Consider the following 17,070-nt stretch of genomic DNA (forward strand, 5'->3'; position numbering starts at 1 on the left):
GAGCAGAGTACAGCATGAAGCTCTAAACATGGGAAAGTTCTGTAGAGCTCTAAAGGTGTTCAGATGCAAAAAATTTCCTTTTTGAGTTTATTTATTTATTTGAGAGAGAAAGCGTGCTTGTGAGCATGAGTGGGGGAGGGGCAAAGAGGGAAAGAGAATCCCAAGCAAGTTCTGCATTCCTTGCCGAGCCTGACCCATGGCTCAATCTCAGCACTGTGAGATCATGACCTGAGCCTAAATCAAGAGTGGGAGGCTTAACCAACTGAGCCATCCAGGTGCCCTGGTATTCAGATTCTTTATTAATTCATTAATAAATCATTAGTTCCAATACTGTTCACTTGGTTTCTAGGGCATGTTCACTAGCATAACTAGAACTCTCTAATTTAACTGCACTAAAACTTGTAGGAAAAGTGGCTGCCAGGTGTAACAGTAATGGAGAAGCTAGGTAAATGTCAAGTTGAAATGGTAGCATATAAACTTGGCAACCAAAAGAAATAACACTGCAGAACCTTCACTACCTTCAAATCTCAAAGAATTAGCTATGAATGTTAATCAATACTAGTAGTGAAAATAACCTGGCCTGCAGCAAATAAGAGTTAGAATGACTTCTATGGAAAAAAAAGCAAAATAGATACATAAAGTGAATAAAAAGAGCTAAAACCAAAAAAAAACCCACCAAAAACCCTTTTGAGCATAGTTATATCTATAACTGTACGCAGTTATACCTGCAAATGGAACATGCATACACGAACCACATATGAAAATACCCAAGTTTGCTAACAGGCAAACAAAACCCTTAACAAAGTCTTACATACAGCTTTAGTTTGATGGCAATTTTAGAAATGTTTCACAAAAATGTTGTTTCTTTACAACTTACATAGAGCATGAACTCAGATTCAGAAATGAAATGTAGAGATGGGGACACGAAAAGGGGGAGAAAACCACTTCACGGTCATTTGAAAAAAAGTCAGTTCACATTAAAAATCTAAATACCTAATTTTAAGCCAAGTGTTAAAAATGATTCTTACCGAAAAATATTGCTCTGCTTCAAGCTGATCTTGTAGCTCCCGCATCTGTCCTTCATTTCCTCTATACTGTCTTCAGGTAAAAAAGAAAATAATAAATGAATGCTATTTATACTATACTTTGTATTATTCTTTATTTATTAAAGTTGCTAAAAATAAAAATGTTTACTAAAATGACCTTTGTTTTTAAAAATCATAATTCACTATACAGTATTACTTTAACATTCATATTTGGTCAGGCCACACTGTCTCATTCTATTTTGCTCCTACTATACAAAATAGAGGGAACTGTTTTTTACTGAAGGTCACTTTCAGGAGAATATTAATTGTGGATTAATCCAAGTTGCAAAAATAAAAATGATATTTTATAAGTTTTAGTAGAGAAAAGCATCCTTAGGAATAAACCTTAAATGTCACATGTAGTATAGTAAGCGATTAAAAACAGGGCACACGAAAATATTCACAAATAATATTATACATACCATACATTATATATACATATAATACCATACATTATGGCCAATGAAGCATGGAGGTGGGGCTGGAAATAAAAAACCAGGTAAGGAACGAGAAAGAAGGCAAGAACAATACATGACAAAGGAGGAGGAACACAGACACACCTACATATATATAATACACACATGAACACAATTCACAAAGAAACAGACAAGAGAGAAACACAATGTAACTCCCAGTTACATATTTTCAAGGATAAACAATTCCATCTGCATCTGCTGGGTTTTCATTTTAGATAGTGATAGATTTGTATTTTCAGCATCTAACAAGGCATATAGTTGATAAAAGGACATAATAAGTGTTCACTGAATGCTGAGTGAAAGTTATTCTGGGAGAAGAAAACTACAGAACACATAATGCGAAAATGAAGGCTCTAAAAGGGGGAAAAGAATTTTGCCAATATAAATCCAACAAAACAAAAACTGACAATTTTACCCAAGAATTACTATGTTGTAAATGAAGCTGGCAAATGAAGGTATTATCACATAAATCTAGAGGAAATAAAAACACGTGACTTGGTATAAAATATACTAATCTTTGACATTAAATTTTTGAAGCATGTCTTTATACAAATTCTGAAAGCAATAATGAAACCTTGCATCATCTCCACTTCAAATAAGTGGACACATCACATTTCAGAGTAGAAGAAAAAAGGTACTTTGTATTCTGAGATGAACCAAAGGAACAAAACATAGGGTCATCATGTCTAACTCTAGTTTCTAAAATAAAGAAATACTGAACATTTCCCATGAGACACTGAATACTTAATAAAAAAGTTTATTCCTGATTTTTGTAATTCTAGTGTGAAGAAACAGGCCTTTTGTCGGTATGAAAATCATGAGAAAACTAATTTTTCCACCATAAATGGACTTGCTGTAAAGTCAGTGGCCTTGATAATCTCCTTTTTTCTCCCTTTAAAGATCTCTACTTTTTATTCAGTAAGGCTCCCTTGCAAACCTTTGCAAGTAAATTCTTTTTTCTAAATACTTTTTTCCTAAGTCTTCCTTTCACAAATTGCAAAAATATTATTTCTACACATATAAAATATCAAACATAAGCAAATGCAGAACACAAAAAAGAAACAAAAAAATGTTATTTTTGAGACTTACTTTGTAAGCTGAGCTAACTCAAATTCTAATAATCTCTTTGCTTCCAATAAAGTATTTATTTCCTGTTTCATCTGCTTTTCTAGACCTTTTAAATTGTCCGCTTCAAATGCTTGAGTCTTCAATTCATTCTGTAACAATACTCGCTTATTTGATTCCTGCTCCAGTTGCAGGGATAGATTCTTAACCTATGAATAAGAAAAATAATTGCAGTCTTAAATCTCACTAATAATTTAGTAAACATTATTTGAAAGAATATCAATCAAATCTCAAATGTGCTATACTGCCTTATACAGAGAATATTAGTATTCTAAAGAGTCTCCATTGTTGACATGTTATTTACAACTATAGAACTTATTATTAAGTCAAATTAATCCCCAAATTTCAGATATGAGATCTTGGAGGAAAAAAATCTGGTTTCTTTTGGTTCCAACATGTACAGAAATTTTAGAGTAGAGAATGGCTATAAAAGCCACTTTTGGAGGGACATAAGGGGTATTTAAATTCACCTTTTCTGATTCATAAATGTTTGTGCTCTGGTCTATAACCCTCTGAAGTTTAGTGAGGCCTTCCTTAACCCCTGGATGTAATTACTCATAATACTCCTACGGCATTCAGTACTTCCTCTTTAAATAAATGTCATGCTTGTAATTTTAATCTTAATATCTGTCTTTCCTTCTGGGCTCGAAGTTCCACAAAAGTCAAGAACGTATCTATCTTACGCAGTAATCCAACTCCCAGCAGAGCCGGGAAGATAAAAGGTGCTCAAAAATTACATTTTGAAATGACTCAGTATGGTCTTCCAAATTTTCAACATACTTTCTTCCTGCATGTTGGCTATAACAGGTATCTGCTAAATCTCTTTTCTTTCTTGTTCATTCTATAGAACACTACCAGACTAATTTTATTTTCTAAAAGAGTATTTTCACCTACAGCCTCCCATTTTAAGTTTAAATCATTATCAATACTTTGGTTCCCAAGTTTCCCATGACTATACAATATGTCTTTTCTTCTCTGGTCAGATCAAGTCCTTGTCTTTCACTTACCTATCTTCATTCACTAATCACTCTTTTACTATCATCATTATTGATAATGTTCCCTCTCTATCAACTCTAGCTTCTGACTCTCAAACTGTGAACTTTTGAGGTCTTACTCAATCTTTAAATAATGGAAATATCTCATTCCTCCTGTAAGAAGTCTTTCCTGATTATTCTGGTTTTCTCTCTCTCCCTTTTCTAACATATATGCAGACTGATTCCTTCCAGTCTTATAAGTGATTTTTAAAATACATATAATAACCACAAGGATATAATGGCATTTTATATTTATTGCTTTGTAAATGTGTACCCTGTGTTTTCCATCAATCTAAGCCAGTCAAGACTCTGTAGTTAACATTTTTCTTGAGATCTAAGAGCAATTTCTCCTCTTTGGGATTACAAGAGAACTTTACAATAAACTTTTCTGTGTGTGTGTTTTTAAAAAGCAGATGGCAATTTCTTCAGAAGAGGAGCTATGACACTTCTATAGAGTTGTACTGTCATAGTGCAAAATAGTATAAATCCTATGGTGTGACTGTTCAGCAACTATCTGTAGATAAAAATCCTAGGAAGGAAGGATACAGTGGTGGCTTTATAGCAGTAAACACATACACATACAGGTTATTTTATTCAAATCTCCTCCATGTTTTTTAAATTATAGATAACTTTTCACTTATAATTTATGATTACTTCTCTTTTATAAGATCAACAAAATCAATACTATTTTTCTTACTTCATCCTCCATCCTTTCTTTATTTTCAGTCAAATGCTCAAGCTTCTGCTGAGATTGTTTCAGATCAACATCTAGCATTGAACACTGTTTCTCAATCTGAACAACTCTATTTTCAGCCTTCTCTCGAGCTTCTCTCTCTTCCTTCAGCTTCTTTTCCATTTCTGTGAGGAAAAAAAAAAAGTTATAGACATACATACTTTCACTTGCATGGGCTCTATAAGACAAACTGGTGTCAAAAATCCCTACTGTTTTTATCCTGGGATTCTAATGGAACAATTTATTACAGAAGTCCTAATGTCATTTGAATTATTTGCATAGTAGGATCTCTAAATGAAAGGAGTTATAAAATAAAGTAGAATAAAACCTTCTAAATCCAGCCCATGCCCAATGTTATGAGAAATTATTAAGTGCCATTTCTGGACCAGAAGGTGAAAATATAACTAGAAAAAAAAATAAAGTAACTAAAAAGAAAAATGGAGGTAGTTCAGATAAAAGCAGAGAAATAAGGCTGTGGTTATTAATCTATACCTTACATTGTTCCAGAAAAGTTTCAAGGGACTTAAGGCTGATAGGAATTCTAATTTTTGCAATTTAGACAAAAAAGATTCCACGGTAGTATAGTACCCACTTTAATTATTATCAAAAGATAAAAGTCTATAGTGAGGCTCCTTTTTTGAGATATGGTAACTAAAGTTCTGAAACATTCAATTTTCCAAGGTCCTGCAACTAGTAAGTTGTACAGACATGATTCAAACTTAGTAAGTCTGCTTTTCCATTCTTGGAGACTGCCCTCTAGGTAACAAAATAGAAACCATTAGAATGGAACTTCCTCATCTTTCCCTCCAAACCTACAAACTTAGCCATACCAGTAATCATTGCCTCTTAATTCCCATCTCTAATCAAACACAAATCCATCCACTTCTGTTCTGGACTTTGTTCCTTCAATTATTTCATTTCTTCCCTGCCTCAACAATTTCCTTCTCCTAACTGAATCATTCTCACCAACATAATAATCTCATTTATTAACTCCCTTCCTAAAATATCCTCTACTGCTCTCACATTCCTCTTTAGCTACTATTCCATCTCTGTTCAGAAACTTCTGGAAGAACTTCCTGTCTCCAGTGCCTCCACTTACTGTCTCCAGTGCCTCATCTACTATACATTTACTACTTTCCCTTTTGGCCTCCATCTCCACCATTCCACTGAAACTGCTTTGTATGATAACCAGTGAGTGAGGTCCATCCTGCAAAATTCAGAAGACACACAAATGTCTGGGTCTTCATCTTTACTGACCTTAATAGAATTCCGTATATTGAATAACTTGCTCATTTTTTTTCAATATTTTACTCTTTGAAATTCTAACACCATACTTACTTGGTATTCCTGCAACCCCCTTTGACTGTTATTGGTTTCCTTTGTAACATTTGGAAAATGTTAGACTACCCAAGGGCTCTGATATGATTCCATTTCTATTCTGCCCTATTTCCCCTTAGGAGGTTCTGTGCATGACTGTATAACTCCTGCTCTCCTCTGAGCTCCAGACTCATTTATATTTGACATCTCCACCTAGATATCTAACACACTTTTCAAAGTTAACATTTCTAAAATAGACACCTTTATTTCCCTCCCATCGCAAACCACTCATCCCATCCCAGTCATCTCAATGTCAAAACATATTAACATCCATCCGGTTGTTAAAATTAAAAAGCCCCCCCCCCCCCCATAAAAAAAGAGCCAGAGCCTTTCTTGGTTCCTTTTTTTAATTTCCATCCAATTCATCACCAACTCTTACTCTCTTACCCTTTGTATCTACATTTCTTTCATGCTCTACTACCACTAATCCCTACACACTATATAGCCTTCTAGTTGATCTCCATTTTTAAACTGTTCTCTCTCAAAAGCATTCTCCATACAGCAGGAGTGGTCTTTCAAAAACATACGTTACACATGCCAGCACAGCTCAAAACACTACAATGGCTTCCCACTATTCTTAGAATAAGAGTATTGAACTTATCATCTCTTCTGCCTGGAACATACTTTCTCCTGGACGGTTCACTTTGCCTCAAATATTATTAGTTCAGAGAGGCCTTTCCTCAGAACCCCATCTAACATAGCAATGCTTAGAAACTATCACACTGTATGTATTTTCTTCATATTAATGATTACAATCTGCACTGATTTTAATTTATTTGCTTTTTTTGATTATCTCTACCATCAGAAAATAATCTCTAAGAGGAAGGATTCTTGTCTTCTTCTATGCTATATATTCCCAGGTGTGCCTGGCCTATAGTAGGCAGTCAACAAGTAATGTACGTGAAAGAAATAAAAGTAGTTTAATATGGCTGAAGCACACCAGTTATGTGAAGTACACATAACAAAGTGCAGAGTAGTAAGACTATAAAGATGGGTAAGTGCCAACTCAAAGGCTCTTTATGTCCTGAGGAGTTTGACGGGTGCCTTGCAAACAATGAAAAGCCACAAAGGACTGGCACAGTAAGATTTAAATTTCAAAAGGATCATTCTGGCTTAAATGAGAACAAGAGATTGATGAGCAGAACAACTGGCAGAGTAATAATTAAACAGATCAAGCAAATGATGATGTCACCATGAACTAAAAGAGAAAAGGAAAGGAGGAATATATTGTATATATCATTTGGAAGTAGAATTGCTGAATGATTCCCAGATTTCTGGCTTGGATACCTGGATGCTAAATACCACCACCCTTAGCCATAACAGTATTTCCCATTTATTAAAAGCCTTCTATGTACAGGCACTTTATATGCATTTTTTCCATCTAATGTCTTTTTAATAATCACAGAGTAGGTAAGAGGCAAAACAGATTTGTTTGATTCCAAGCCTGGGCTGCTAAAAACTATACAGCCATTAACTAGGATCATGAGAATAAGAGATTAAAGCAGGTCTGACAGATAGGATCCTAAGTTTCCCCTTGAATGAGCAGAATTTAAAGTGTTAAGTGACACTTCCAGATTGTAGCAGGTTACAAAGTAAGTGCAAGGTGAAAAAAGGCAAACTCTTCTTTTTAAAAGTTTGGCTATAAAGAAATGGAATAAAACAGTGGCAGTTAGTAAGAATCAGAGATTACTGCAAGGGTGTCTATTTATTTATTTGTTTGTTTATAAAGGAAGAGACTTGCACACGCTCACAAAATTAAAAAAAATTTTTTTAATGTTTATTTTTGAGACACACACACACACACACACACACACACACACACACACACACAGCGTTGAGCGGGGGAGGGGCAGAGAGAGATGGAGACACAGAATCTGAAGCAGATTCCAGGTTCTGAGCTGTCAGCACAGAGCCTGACGTGGGGCTCTAACTTATAAACCACGAGATCATGACCTGAAGGTAAGTTGGATGCTTATCTGACTGAGCTACCCAGGCATCCCACATGCTCAAAAAATTTTATCTATGTATCTATGTATCTATCTATGTATAATGGAAGAGACTTGCACATGTTCACAACAAGAAAGGATTCAGTGGAAGAGAAAAGGTTAAGGACGAAGAAAAAAAAAAGATAGTTAAGATGAGATAAGATGAGGCTAGATCTGAGTACAGCTAGCACATATTAGTCAAACAAGAAGACGGTTAATATCTTTAAAAAAATTTTTTTAATGTTTATTTACTTTTGAGAGAGACAGAGCGCGAGCAGGGGAGGGGCAGAAAAAGGGAGACACAGAATCCCAAGCAGGTTCCAGGCTCTGAGCTGTCAGCACAGAGCCTGACACAGGGCTTGAACCCATAAACTGTGAGACCATGACCTGAGCACAAGTCAGATACTTAACCGACTGAGCCACCCAGGTGCCCCGAGGATCAATATCTTCTGAGAGGAAAGAAAATGAAGATGGGTAAAGAAGTAGGGTAGATTGATTAAGTAAGAGAACAAGACTTTGAGGCGTTCACACCTATGCTTTCATGATTTCTTTTTCAAATAGGAGAAAAGTTCACCTAAAAGTAGATGGACAAAGAAATGACATACAAAGCTTGAGAACAGAAGTAAAAGTCTGAGAGAAGGAAAACAGTGAGTGATATACTAAAAAACTAACAGCTCGCCTGAGGTTGGAGATAATGCATTGGGCTAACCCTCTCTGAAGAACTTATCTGATGTGAAGAAAGGAACTCATTAGTTTGATCTAGGGTTGTGTTTAGAGTCATAGTAAAGTAGAAACACAAAGGAATTGGAAAATTGAGGGTACTAAACAAGAAAGAAGATGAACTAACAGACAATGATTTTCAGAATGGATCAGGAAGAAAATAAAGGAAAGGGCTAATAAAAACTGGGAGAAAAGAGAGATTCTACTGATATTGATAGAGAATGGAGGATAATAGAGTGAGGGAAATAGAAGGTAAAATTGTGATTTAAAAAAATGGAAGGTATCCAAAGTGAAAAAGGGAGAATCCTTTTACTAAATGACAATTTATAATTTTTAAGTGTTTATACTACTATAAAGTGAGATTTTAAACAAAACCAGTTTTTTTGGTAGGCATTATTTAAAAATTACTCATGTAGAAAATATGAAAACCAACACTTACCACACATTGCAACAGACTTTGCCTCTTCAATAGACTGATGTTTGTCAGTTAAACGAGCTTTGGTTACTTTATGTTCATTTACCTCTTGTTCTAACCTTTGTTGTAATGATTTAAGCTTATAGTTTAAATCTATCTCTAAATTATTCTTTTCCTGTAAAATGAAAATGACTTATGTAATACACTAAGCAAAAGACACATTATTAAATCTTACATTATGTAATATTCCATAAGAGACAATATATGAATCACACTGGCCTGAAATGTGATACTGTATTTACTTAAATATTTTTATTTAGAACATTTATACTTTCTTGTATATTTCACATTATCATGTCTTACTTTAAAAATCATGATAAGCACATATAATTAAAAGCAAAATATCACCACCTCTTTCCCCCAGAAGGGTTTTGGTGGTAGTTGTATTCAGGAGGGTTCACTGCTAGAATCAGAAATGAATAGGACAATTCTTTAATTCATTAAAACATTTTTGCTGCCACTTACAAAAAATTAAATTCAGATTTAAAACTATTAATTTACAGTTAAATTAAATGTACACCCAGATTTACATTGCCTTGACTAAAGGACAAGTCAAAATGTATTCCATTTGTTTGGGTGCATCTTCTACTCTTCTTTCTTTCATCCTACATCCACAGTTATACCAGGCTTAGACATACTACTCTATTACAAAACATGTCCAAAGGACAGATAAGTGGTACATTTTCTGATCATTTATCTGAGGATCTAGTAAACCCACATTTAGGGAGGAAGTGAAAAAGTGAAAGTTAGATCTACATATTATCTATTTAATACTTTTCTTAGCAAGGTAAGGACAGAGGATAACCAATGACAGTTTTTGACTGGTAAGAAAACTATACGCAAGGGCCAATCACTTTATGCTATTTTCTATTTTGCTAACTCTTACCAACAAAATGGAAAAAGCACACATGGTCTACCATATACCTATCCTTTGTTTTCCTTCTTCATAAGGCTAGTAACATTCAGCATCTTCATTTTACCCAAGTACAAAAAACTGGGGGAAAAAATTCTACATGAAAAGATATTTCCAAACAAAAGTAATTTGTGATGATTCGATAATAGGAAACATCTAATACCCTTCAAAGTTAAAAACAAACAAAAATAACACAATAAAAAGCCCTAAGTAAGACGCATACACACACTCCCACAAAACCACTACTGATCATAAAAATTTTTAGAAATGCAAGTATATAGGTGTGGCTGGGTGGCTCAGTCAGTAAAAGGTCCAATTCTTGATTTGGCTCACTCAGATCATTATCTCATGGTCATGAGATCGAGCCCCACAGCAGGCTCCTCACTGGGTGTGAAGCCTGCTTAAGATTCTTTTCTTTCTCTCTCTCTCTCTCTCTCCCCTTCCCTCCCTCCCTCCCTCCCTCCCTCCCTCCATCCTTCTGCCCCTCTCCCCTGTTCATGTACACATGCTCTCGCTCTCTCTCTCTCAAAAAAAAAGCAAGTATATAACATCAGGAATGAAGGCTATTTTATAAAAACATGTTATAGTATTTGGTAGCTAAGTACATATATCTCAAAATTGGTACACGTTAAGTCATTTACCTTTTCTGAGTGATTAAGCATGTCTTGAGCTTCTTTTCTTTCTCCTTCCACTCTTTCAAGATTATGCTTGAGATGCTTTACCTCTTCTTGTAAAGATGTAATTCGAGCTATCAAGTGAGAAAAAAGTTCAAGTCACAAAGCCATCAAAAGAAATGTCTTTTTTTCAGCATGACCATTCAGATAAAAAACTTTTAAATTTCCTGATTAGGTAGAATTTATTAAATTATAAAATATTAAAATTATAAATTATTAAATACTAAAATTTTATAATTCATTAATTTAAGAATATTTTGTAATATATATAATAACTACAATATATAGTAGTAAATATGTTACTGCTAATTGGAGACCATTCAGTACATATTCCTAACTTCACAAATGGTCAAAGAGATGAAGCTTGAGCTTTATTCCGAAATTAGATATGAGTCCTTATTCAGTGTTCTTTTTCACCATGTTAAGAATAAGAATCTTTAGTTAATTGAGGCAAGTATTTAAGTTTTCTTTATGGGCCAGACATTCTGAAAAGTGTTTACTTTTTTTTAATGTAACTTTATTTTTTTAATTTACATCCAAGTTAGCATATAGTGCAACAACGATTTTCAGGAGTAGATTCCTCAATGCCCCTTACCCATTTAGCCCATCCTCCCTCCCAGTGTGTAATTACTCTTAAACTTAGTGAAACCATACTCTAAAACATGCTTTAGGCTTATAGATTTTTAATGCATAAATATTTAACACACAAATTTAATACATAAACACAGAATCTAACATTAATGAATATAATTGTATTGTAAGTAAGAATCTATTTTCTTATTTTGTAATTCAAAGTAACCTAGGATTTGATAAGGAAATGGATAAAGTGCCCCAGAAGGACCAGGAACAATCCTGTACTTTTCAAACTTCAATGTTTAACTTTATTGGACCTGCCACAGACTTCAGTGCACTCCAGCTGCCTCTGTATTTTAGTGTTTCTGAATTAGCTTTTTTTTTTTTTTTAAGTTTCTTTTATTTATTTTGAGATAAGAGTGTGTACAAGCAGGGGAGGGGTAGGGAAAGAAGAGAGAGAATTCCAAGCAGGCGTTGTGCTGTCGGTGTAGAGTCCGAGGCGGGGCTCGAACTCATGAATCATGATAACATGACCTGACTTGAAATCAAGAGTTGGGCACTTAACTAACAGAGCCACCCAGGCACCTCCTGAATTAGTTCTTTGATGGATAAATGAATATTAAATCTTTGGTACCCGATAATGCTTGTCTGCTGGGCTAGTTCTAGGATCCAGAGAGCAATGAAACAAATTTATTTACACACAAATTTACAGACAATACAGGCATCACATTCACATAGGAGATATGTTCACATAGGAGAAAGAACTACCTGCCAGTTTCTTTCAAATGGCTGAGCAAAAATACAAATTATGTGTGTGTTTATATGGACAGAGAAAAGGAAATATGGTGATATGTTTAAATGTTGCAGTACTAGTAAAAAATTCTTCTTTCTGTATTTAAAGTAAACAGGCTTTAAAAATCTGTATAGATAGTAAATACAGATTAAACTGTATTTTTCACGTGGAATAAGCTTATATAAACCAACTCCTAAGAAGAAAAAGTAAAGAAAATATATAAAATATATATAAAGAAACTATAACTCGTCTGTGTAATACATAAAAACAAAACACCCTCATATACAAAAATTTATAGAAATAGTGAAAGGAATAAGAACCAAAAATCAGGTATCAGAACCCAAATTGATTAAAACAATAAAGCTTCTGGAGGAAAACAAGAACACCTTCATGATCTAATCAAACTATTCAACAGGCCACAATAAATACAGTACTAACCATAAAGGAAAAAAATATAAATTGGACTACATTAATAACAACAAAGGTGAGACCTCTTGTTCATTGGCAGACAGCATTTAAATGTGAAAAGGCAAAAGAGACAGGGAGAAAACAACTATGACACATGTATTTGACAGAGGACTAATACCTAATGCTCATACAAACCAATAAGAAAAAGGCAAACTATCCAAAAAAAAAAAAAAAAAAAAAAAAAAAAGAGGCAAAAGACTCGAACAACACATCACAAACTGCCACTAAACATGTGAAAAGTTGCTCAATCTTAGACACCAGGGAAATGCAAATTAGTCCACAAGGAAATACCATCATATACCATTAGAATGGCTAAAACATCAATGCTTGACAAATCTCAAATGGGGAGCAGTACTGTCCTTAATGAGGTTGTGGACCCACTAGAACTCTCATACACTCCTGGTGAATATAAACTGGGGCAGCTACTTTGATATACAGGCATACCATGGAGATACTGCAGGTTGAGGTCCAGACCACACTAATAAAGTGAATATAGCAATAAAGTGAATCAAATGAACTTTTTGGTTTCCTGGTACATATAAAAGTTATATTTATACTATAGTATAGTCTATCAAGAGCACAATAGCATTGTGCCTAAAAAATGTACATATCTTAATTTAAAAATACTTCATGTGGGGCACCTGGGTGGCTCAGTCAGTTAAGCGTCTGACTTCGGCTCAAGTCATGATTTCATGGTTCTTGAGTTCGAGCTCCATGTCAGGCTCTGTGCTGACAGCTCAGAGGCTGGAGCCTGCTTCAGATTCTGTGTCTCCCTCTCTCCCTGTCCCTTCCCTGCTCTCACTATCTCTCAAAAATAAAATTAAAAAATTAAAAAAAAAAAAACTAAAAATACGTCATTGTTAAAAAATACTAATAAACGTCATTTGAGCTTCAGCAAGTCATAATCCTTGGCTGGGTGGAGGGGTCTTGCCTCCATGTTTTGGCTGATGACTGATCAGGGTAGTGATTGCTGAAGGTTGGGTGACTGGTAATTTCTTAAAATAAGACAATAACAAAGCTTGCCACATGGATCAAATCTTCCTTTCACAAACAATTTCTCTGTAGCAAGTGATGCTGTTTGAAACCATTTTACCCACAGGACTTCTTTCCAAACTGGAGTCAATCCTCTCAAACCTTGCTGCTGCTTTATCTACTAAGTTTGCATAATATTCTAAATCCTTTGTTGTCATTTCATCAATTTCCATAGCATCTTCACCAGTAGATTCCATCTCAAGAAACCACTTTCCTTGCTCATCCATTAGAAGCAACCCCTCATCCAATTTTTATCATGAGATTACAGCAATTCAGTCACATCTTCAGTGACTTTTTCCACTGAAGTTTTAAATCCCTCAAAGTCATCCATGATGCACTGGAATCTTCTTTCCAAACTCCTGTTAATACTGATATTTTGACCTCTTCCCCATGAATCATGAATATTCTTTTTTTTTTTTTAAATTTTTTTCAACGTTTTTATTTATTTTTGGGACAGAGAGAGACAGAGCATGAACAGGGGAGGGGCAGAGAGAGAGGGAGACACAGAATCTGAAACAGGCTCCAGGCTCCAAGCCATCAGCCCAGAGCCTGATGCGGGCTCGAACTCACGGACTGCGAGATCGTGACCTGGCTGAAGTCAGACGCTTAACCGACTGCGCCACCCAGGCGCCCCTGAATCATGAATATTCTTAATGGCACCTAGAATGGTGAATCCTTTCCAGAAGGTTTTCCACTGACTTTGCCCAGATCCATTATAGGAATCACTATGTATGGCAGTTAAACAGCCTCACAAAATTATTTCTTAAATAGTAAGACTTGAAAGTCAAAATTACTCCTTGATCCCCAAACTGCAGAATGGATGTTGTATTGAAAACAACATTCATCTCATTGTACATCTCTATCAGAGCTCTTGGGTGACCAGGTGCGTTGTCAATGAGCAGTAATATTTTGAAACCAGTCTTTTATTCTTAGCAGTAGGTCTCAACAATGGGCTTAAAATATTCAGTAAACCCTGGTATAAACAGATTGCTGTCATCAGGCTTTGCTGTTCCATTTGTAGACCACAGGCAGAGCAGATTTAGCATAATTCTTCTGGGCTCTATGATTTTCAGGATGGCAAATGAGCACTGGCTTCAACTTAAAGTCAGCAGCCGTATTAGCCCCTAACAAGAGAATCTCTGAAGCTTTAAAGCCAGGGAGTGACTTCTCTCTAGCTATGAAAAGACTAGATGGATTGTATGAGAAAAGTCATTTCACCTCTATTGAAAATCTGTTGTTTAGTGTAGCCATCTCAAGTAATGATCCTAGCTAGATCTGGATAACTTGCTGCTTCACCTTGGCTCTTTAATGTAATGGAGATGGCTTCTTCCCTTAGAACTCTGCTAGCTTCCAACTTTTCTTCTGCAGCTTCCTAACATCTCTCAGCCTTCACAGAATTGAAGAGAGTTTGAGTCTTGCTCTGGATTAGGCTTTGGCTTAAGGGAATGTTGTGGCTGGTTTGATTTTCTATCCAGACCACTAAAACTTTTTCTGTTTGAGCAAAAGGCTGTCATGTATTCACTGGAGTAGCACTTTTAATTTCCTTCGAGATCTTTTCCTTTGCACTCACAACATGGCTTACAGTTACACGACAGCTTTCAGTCATCATGGCTTTCGAAATGCCTTCCTCACTAATTGTAATCATTCCTGGCTCTTGATTTAAAGTGAGAGATATGTGACTTTTCCTTCCCACTGAACACTTATGAGGCCACTACAGGGTAATTATTAATTGGCCTAATTTCAATATTGCCATGTCTCAAAGAATAGAGAGGCCCAAAGAGAAGGAGGAGAGATATAGGAGAATGGCTGGAAGGTGGAGTAGTCAGAACACACTCATTTATTAAGTTTGTGGTCTTACATAGGTGTGGTTCACGGCACCCCCAAACAATTACAATAGTAACACCAAAGATCACTGATCAGAGATCACCATAATAAATATAATAATGTGACAGAGAACATGAAATAAACAAATGCTGTTGGAAAAATGGTGCTTAAAGACTCACTCAATGCAGGGCTGCCACAAATGTTCAATTTGTAAAAAAAAAAATGCAGTATCAGCGAAGTGCAATAAAGCACAGTGTATAAAATGTGGTATGACTATACCTGGGATGTATTTACAAAAGGTAAACAAACTGTATGGCTCTGCCATTCCTAAGTGTATACTAACAAAATGCACAGGAATGTTTACCAAAAAAACATGTACAAGAAAATACCTATAAACACTAATCATAATAGCCCCCAAATGGAAATAATTGCAGTATCCATTCACCACAGAATGAATAATAAACTGCTGTGGCCATACACAATAAATGGAATCCTACATAGCAAGAAAAAACTATTGCCATCTACAACAATACAGATGAAAATTTTAAACATAAGGGTAATGAAACAAACCAGATACAAAGGAGTGTTTGCTGCATGATTCTATTCATAAAATTCAAAAACAAGCAACATTAATTTATAGTGTTAAAAGTCAGAACAATGATTACTTGGGAAGAAAGGGGTTAGTGACTAAAAGGAAACAAAGGGGGACTTCTGGGTTGCTAGCAGTGTGCAATTTCACAATCTCAATTTTTGTTATGAGGGTGTGTTCGTGTTGTGAAAATTTCTCCAGATGAGTATTTTTTTATGTATTATGGTATGTGCTACATGTTAAATTTCAACAAAAAAATGCACTTAAAAAAGAAATCTAAATTTCTTAAAATCCCCAAATATGAAATCTACCCCTTAACCTTGAGGCCCATCAACTACATATAAATCTTAAAAATAAATACATGGGTAATTAGAAATTGCACATTAAGGTGAACAACCCTCAAGCTCAGACGCATTTAATATCATTTATAATAATAAATACTAATCCAGTAAGAAGATATGTCATAAAACCTTAACACACTAAACAACACTGTATTAAAAATATACAAAGTATGGTATTTATGAAATACCCACAGCTAACACCACTCAAGAAATAATATGAAAAAAAATTAAGGGGCGCCTGGGTGGCTCAGTCAGTTTGGCGTCTGACTTCAGCTCAGGTCACGATCTCGTGGTTTGTGGGTTCGAGCCCCACGTCGGGCTCTGTGCTGACAGCTCAGAGCCTGGAGTCTGCTTCAGATTCTGTGTGTCTCTCTCCCTCTGCCCCTCCCCTGCTCATGCTCTGTCTCTCAATAATAAATAAACGTTAAAAAGAATTAAAAAAAAATTAAGACAATTTCATTTGAAATAGCATCTAAAAGATACCTGGGAATAATTTAGTCTAAGAGTTACAAGACTTGTGTACCGAAAACTAAAAAACACTGTTGAAATTAATTAAAAAAAAAAAACCCCAGATAAACAGAAATACAGCCTGCGTTCATGGACTGGAAAACTTAACATGTTAAGATGGCAATCCTACCAAAAATGATTTATAAATTCAATATAATCTCCATCAAAATTCCAAAGTTCTTTAATGTAGAAATGGAAAAGCATACCGTCAGATTCATATGGCACTGCAATGAGCCTTGAAAAGAGCTACAGCAATATTGTAAGAGAATAATAAAGTTCAAGGACTCAAACATCCCAATTTCAAAATGTGCTACAAAGCTACAGAGATTAAGATGGTGTGGTACTG

At 35.2% G+C, this 17,070-nt stretch overlaps 1 protein-coding gene across 3 annotated transcripts in view; it reads right to left on the reverse strand.

The window, feature by feature from the left end:
- Positions 1-17,070, reverse strand: part of ROCK1 (Rho associated coiled-coil containing protein kinase 1) — a 163,735-nt gene that overhangs the window by 34,203 nt on the left and 112,462 nt on the right. For all 3 annotated transcript variants that reach the window (XM_047826941.1, XM_047826940.1, XM_047826939.1), the window contains exons 17-21: positions 10,565-10,671; positions 8,975-9,125; positions 4,418-4,578; positions 2,651-2,835; positions 1,029-1,098 (exon numbers count right to left, since the gene is read on the reverse strand). In XM_047826941.1, the coding sequence (XP_047682897.1) occupies positions 1,029-1,098; positions 2,651-2,835; positions 4,418-4,578; positions 8,975-9,125; positions 10,565-10,671 (674 nt within the window). The remainder of the gene's footprint in view (positions 1-1,028; positions 1,099-2,650; positions 2,836-4,417; positions 4,579-8,974; positions 9,126-10,564; positions 10,672-17,070) is intronic.

This window comes from Prionailurus viverrinus, chromosome D3 (genome assembly GCF_022837055.1).
Source record: "Prionailurus viverrinus isolate Anna chromosome D3, UM_Priviv_1.0, whole genome shotgun sequence".
NCBI lineage: Eukaryota > Metazoa > Chordata > Mammalia > Carnivora > Felidae > Prionailurus > Prionailurus viverrinus.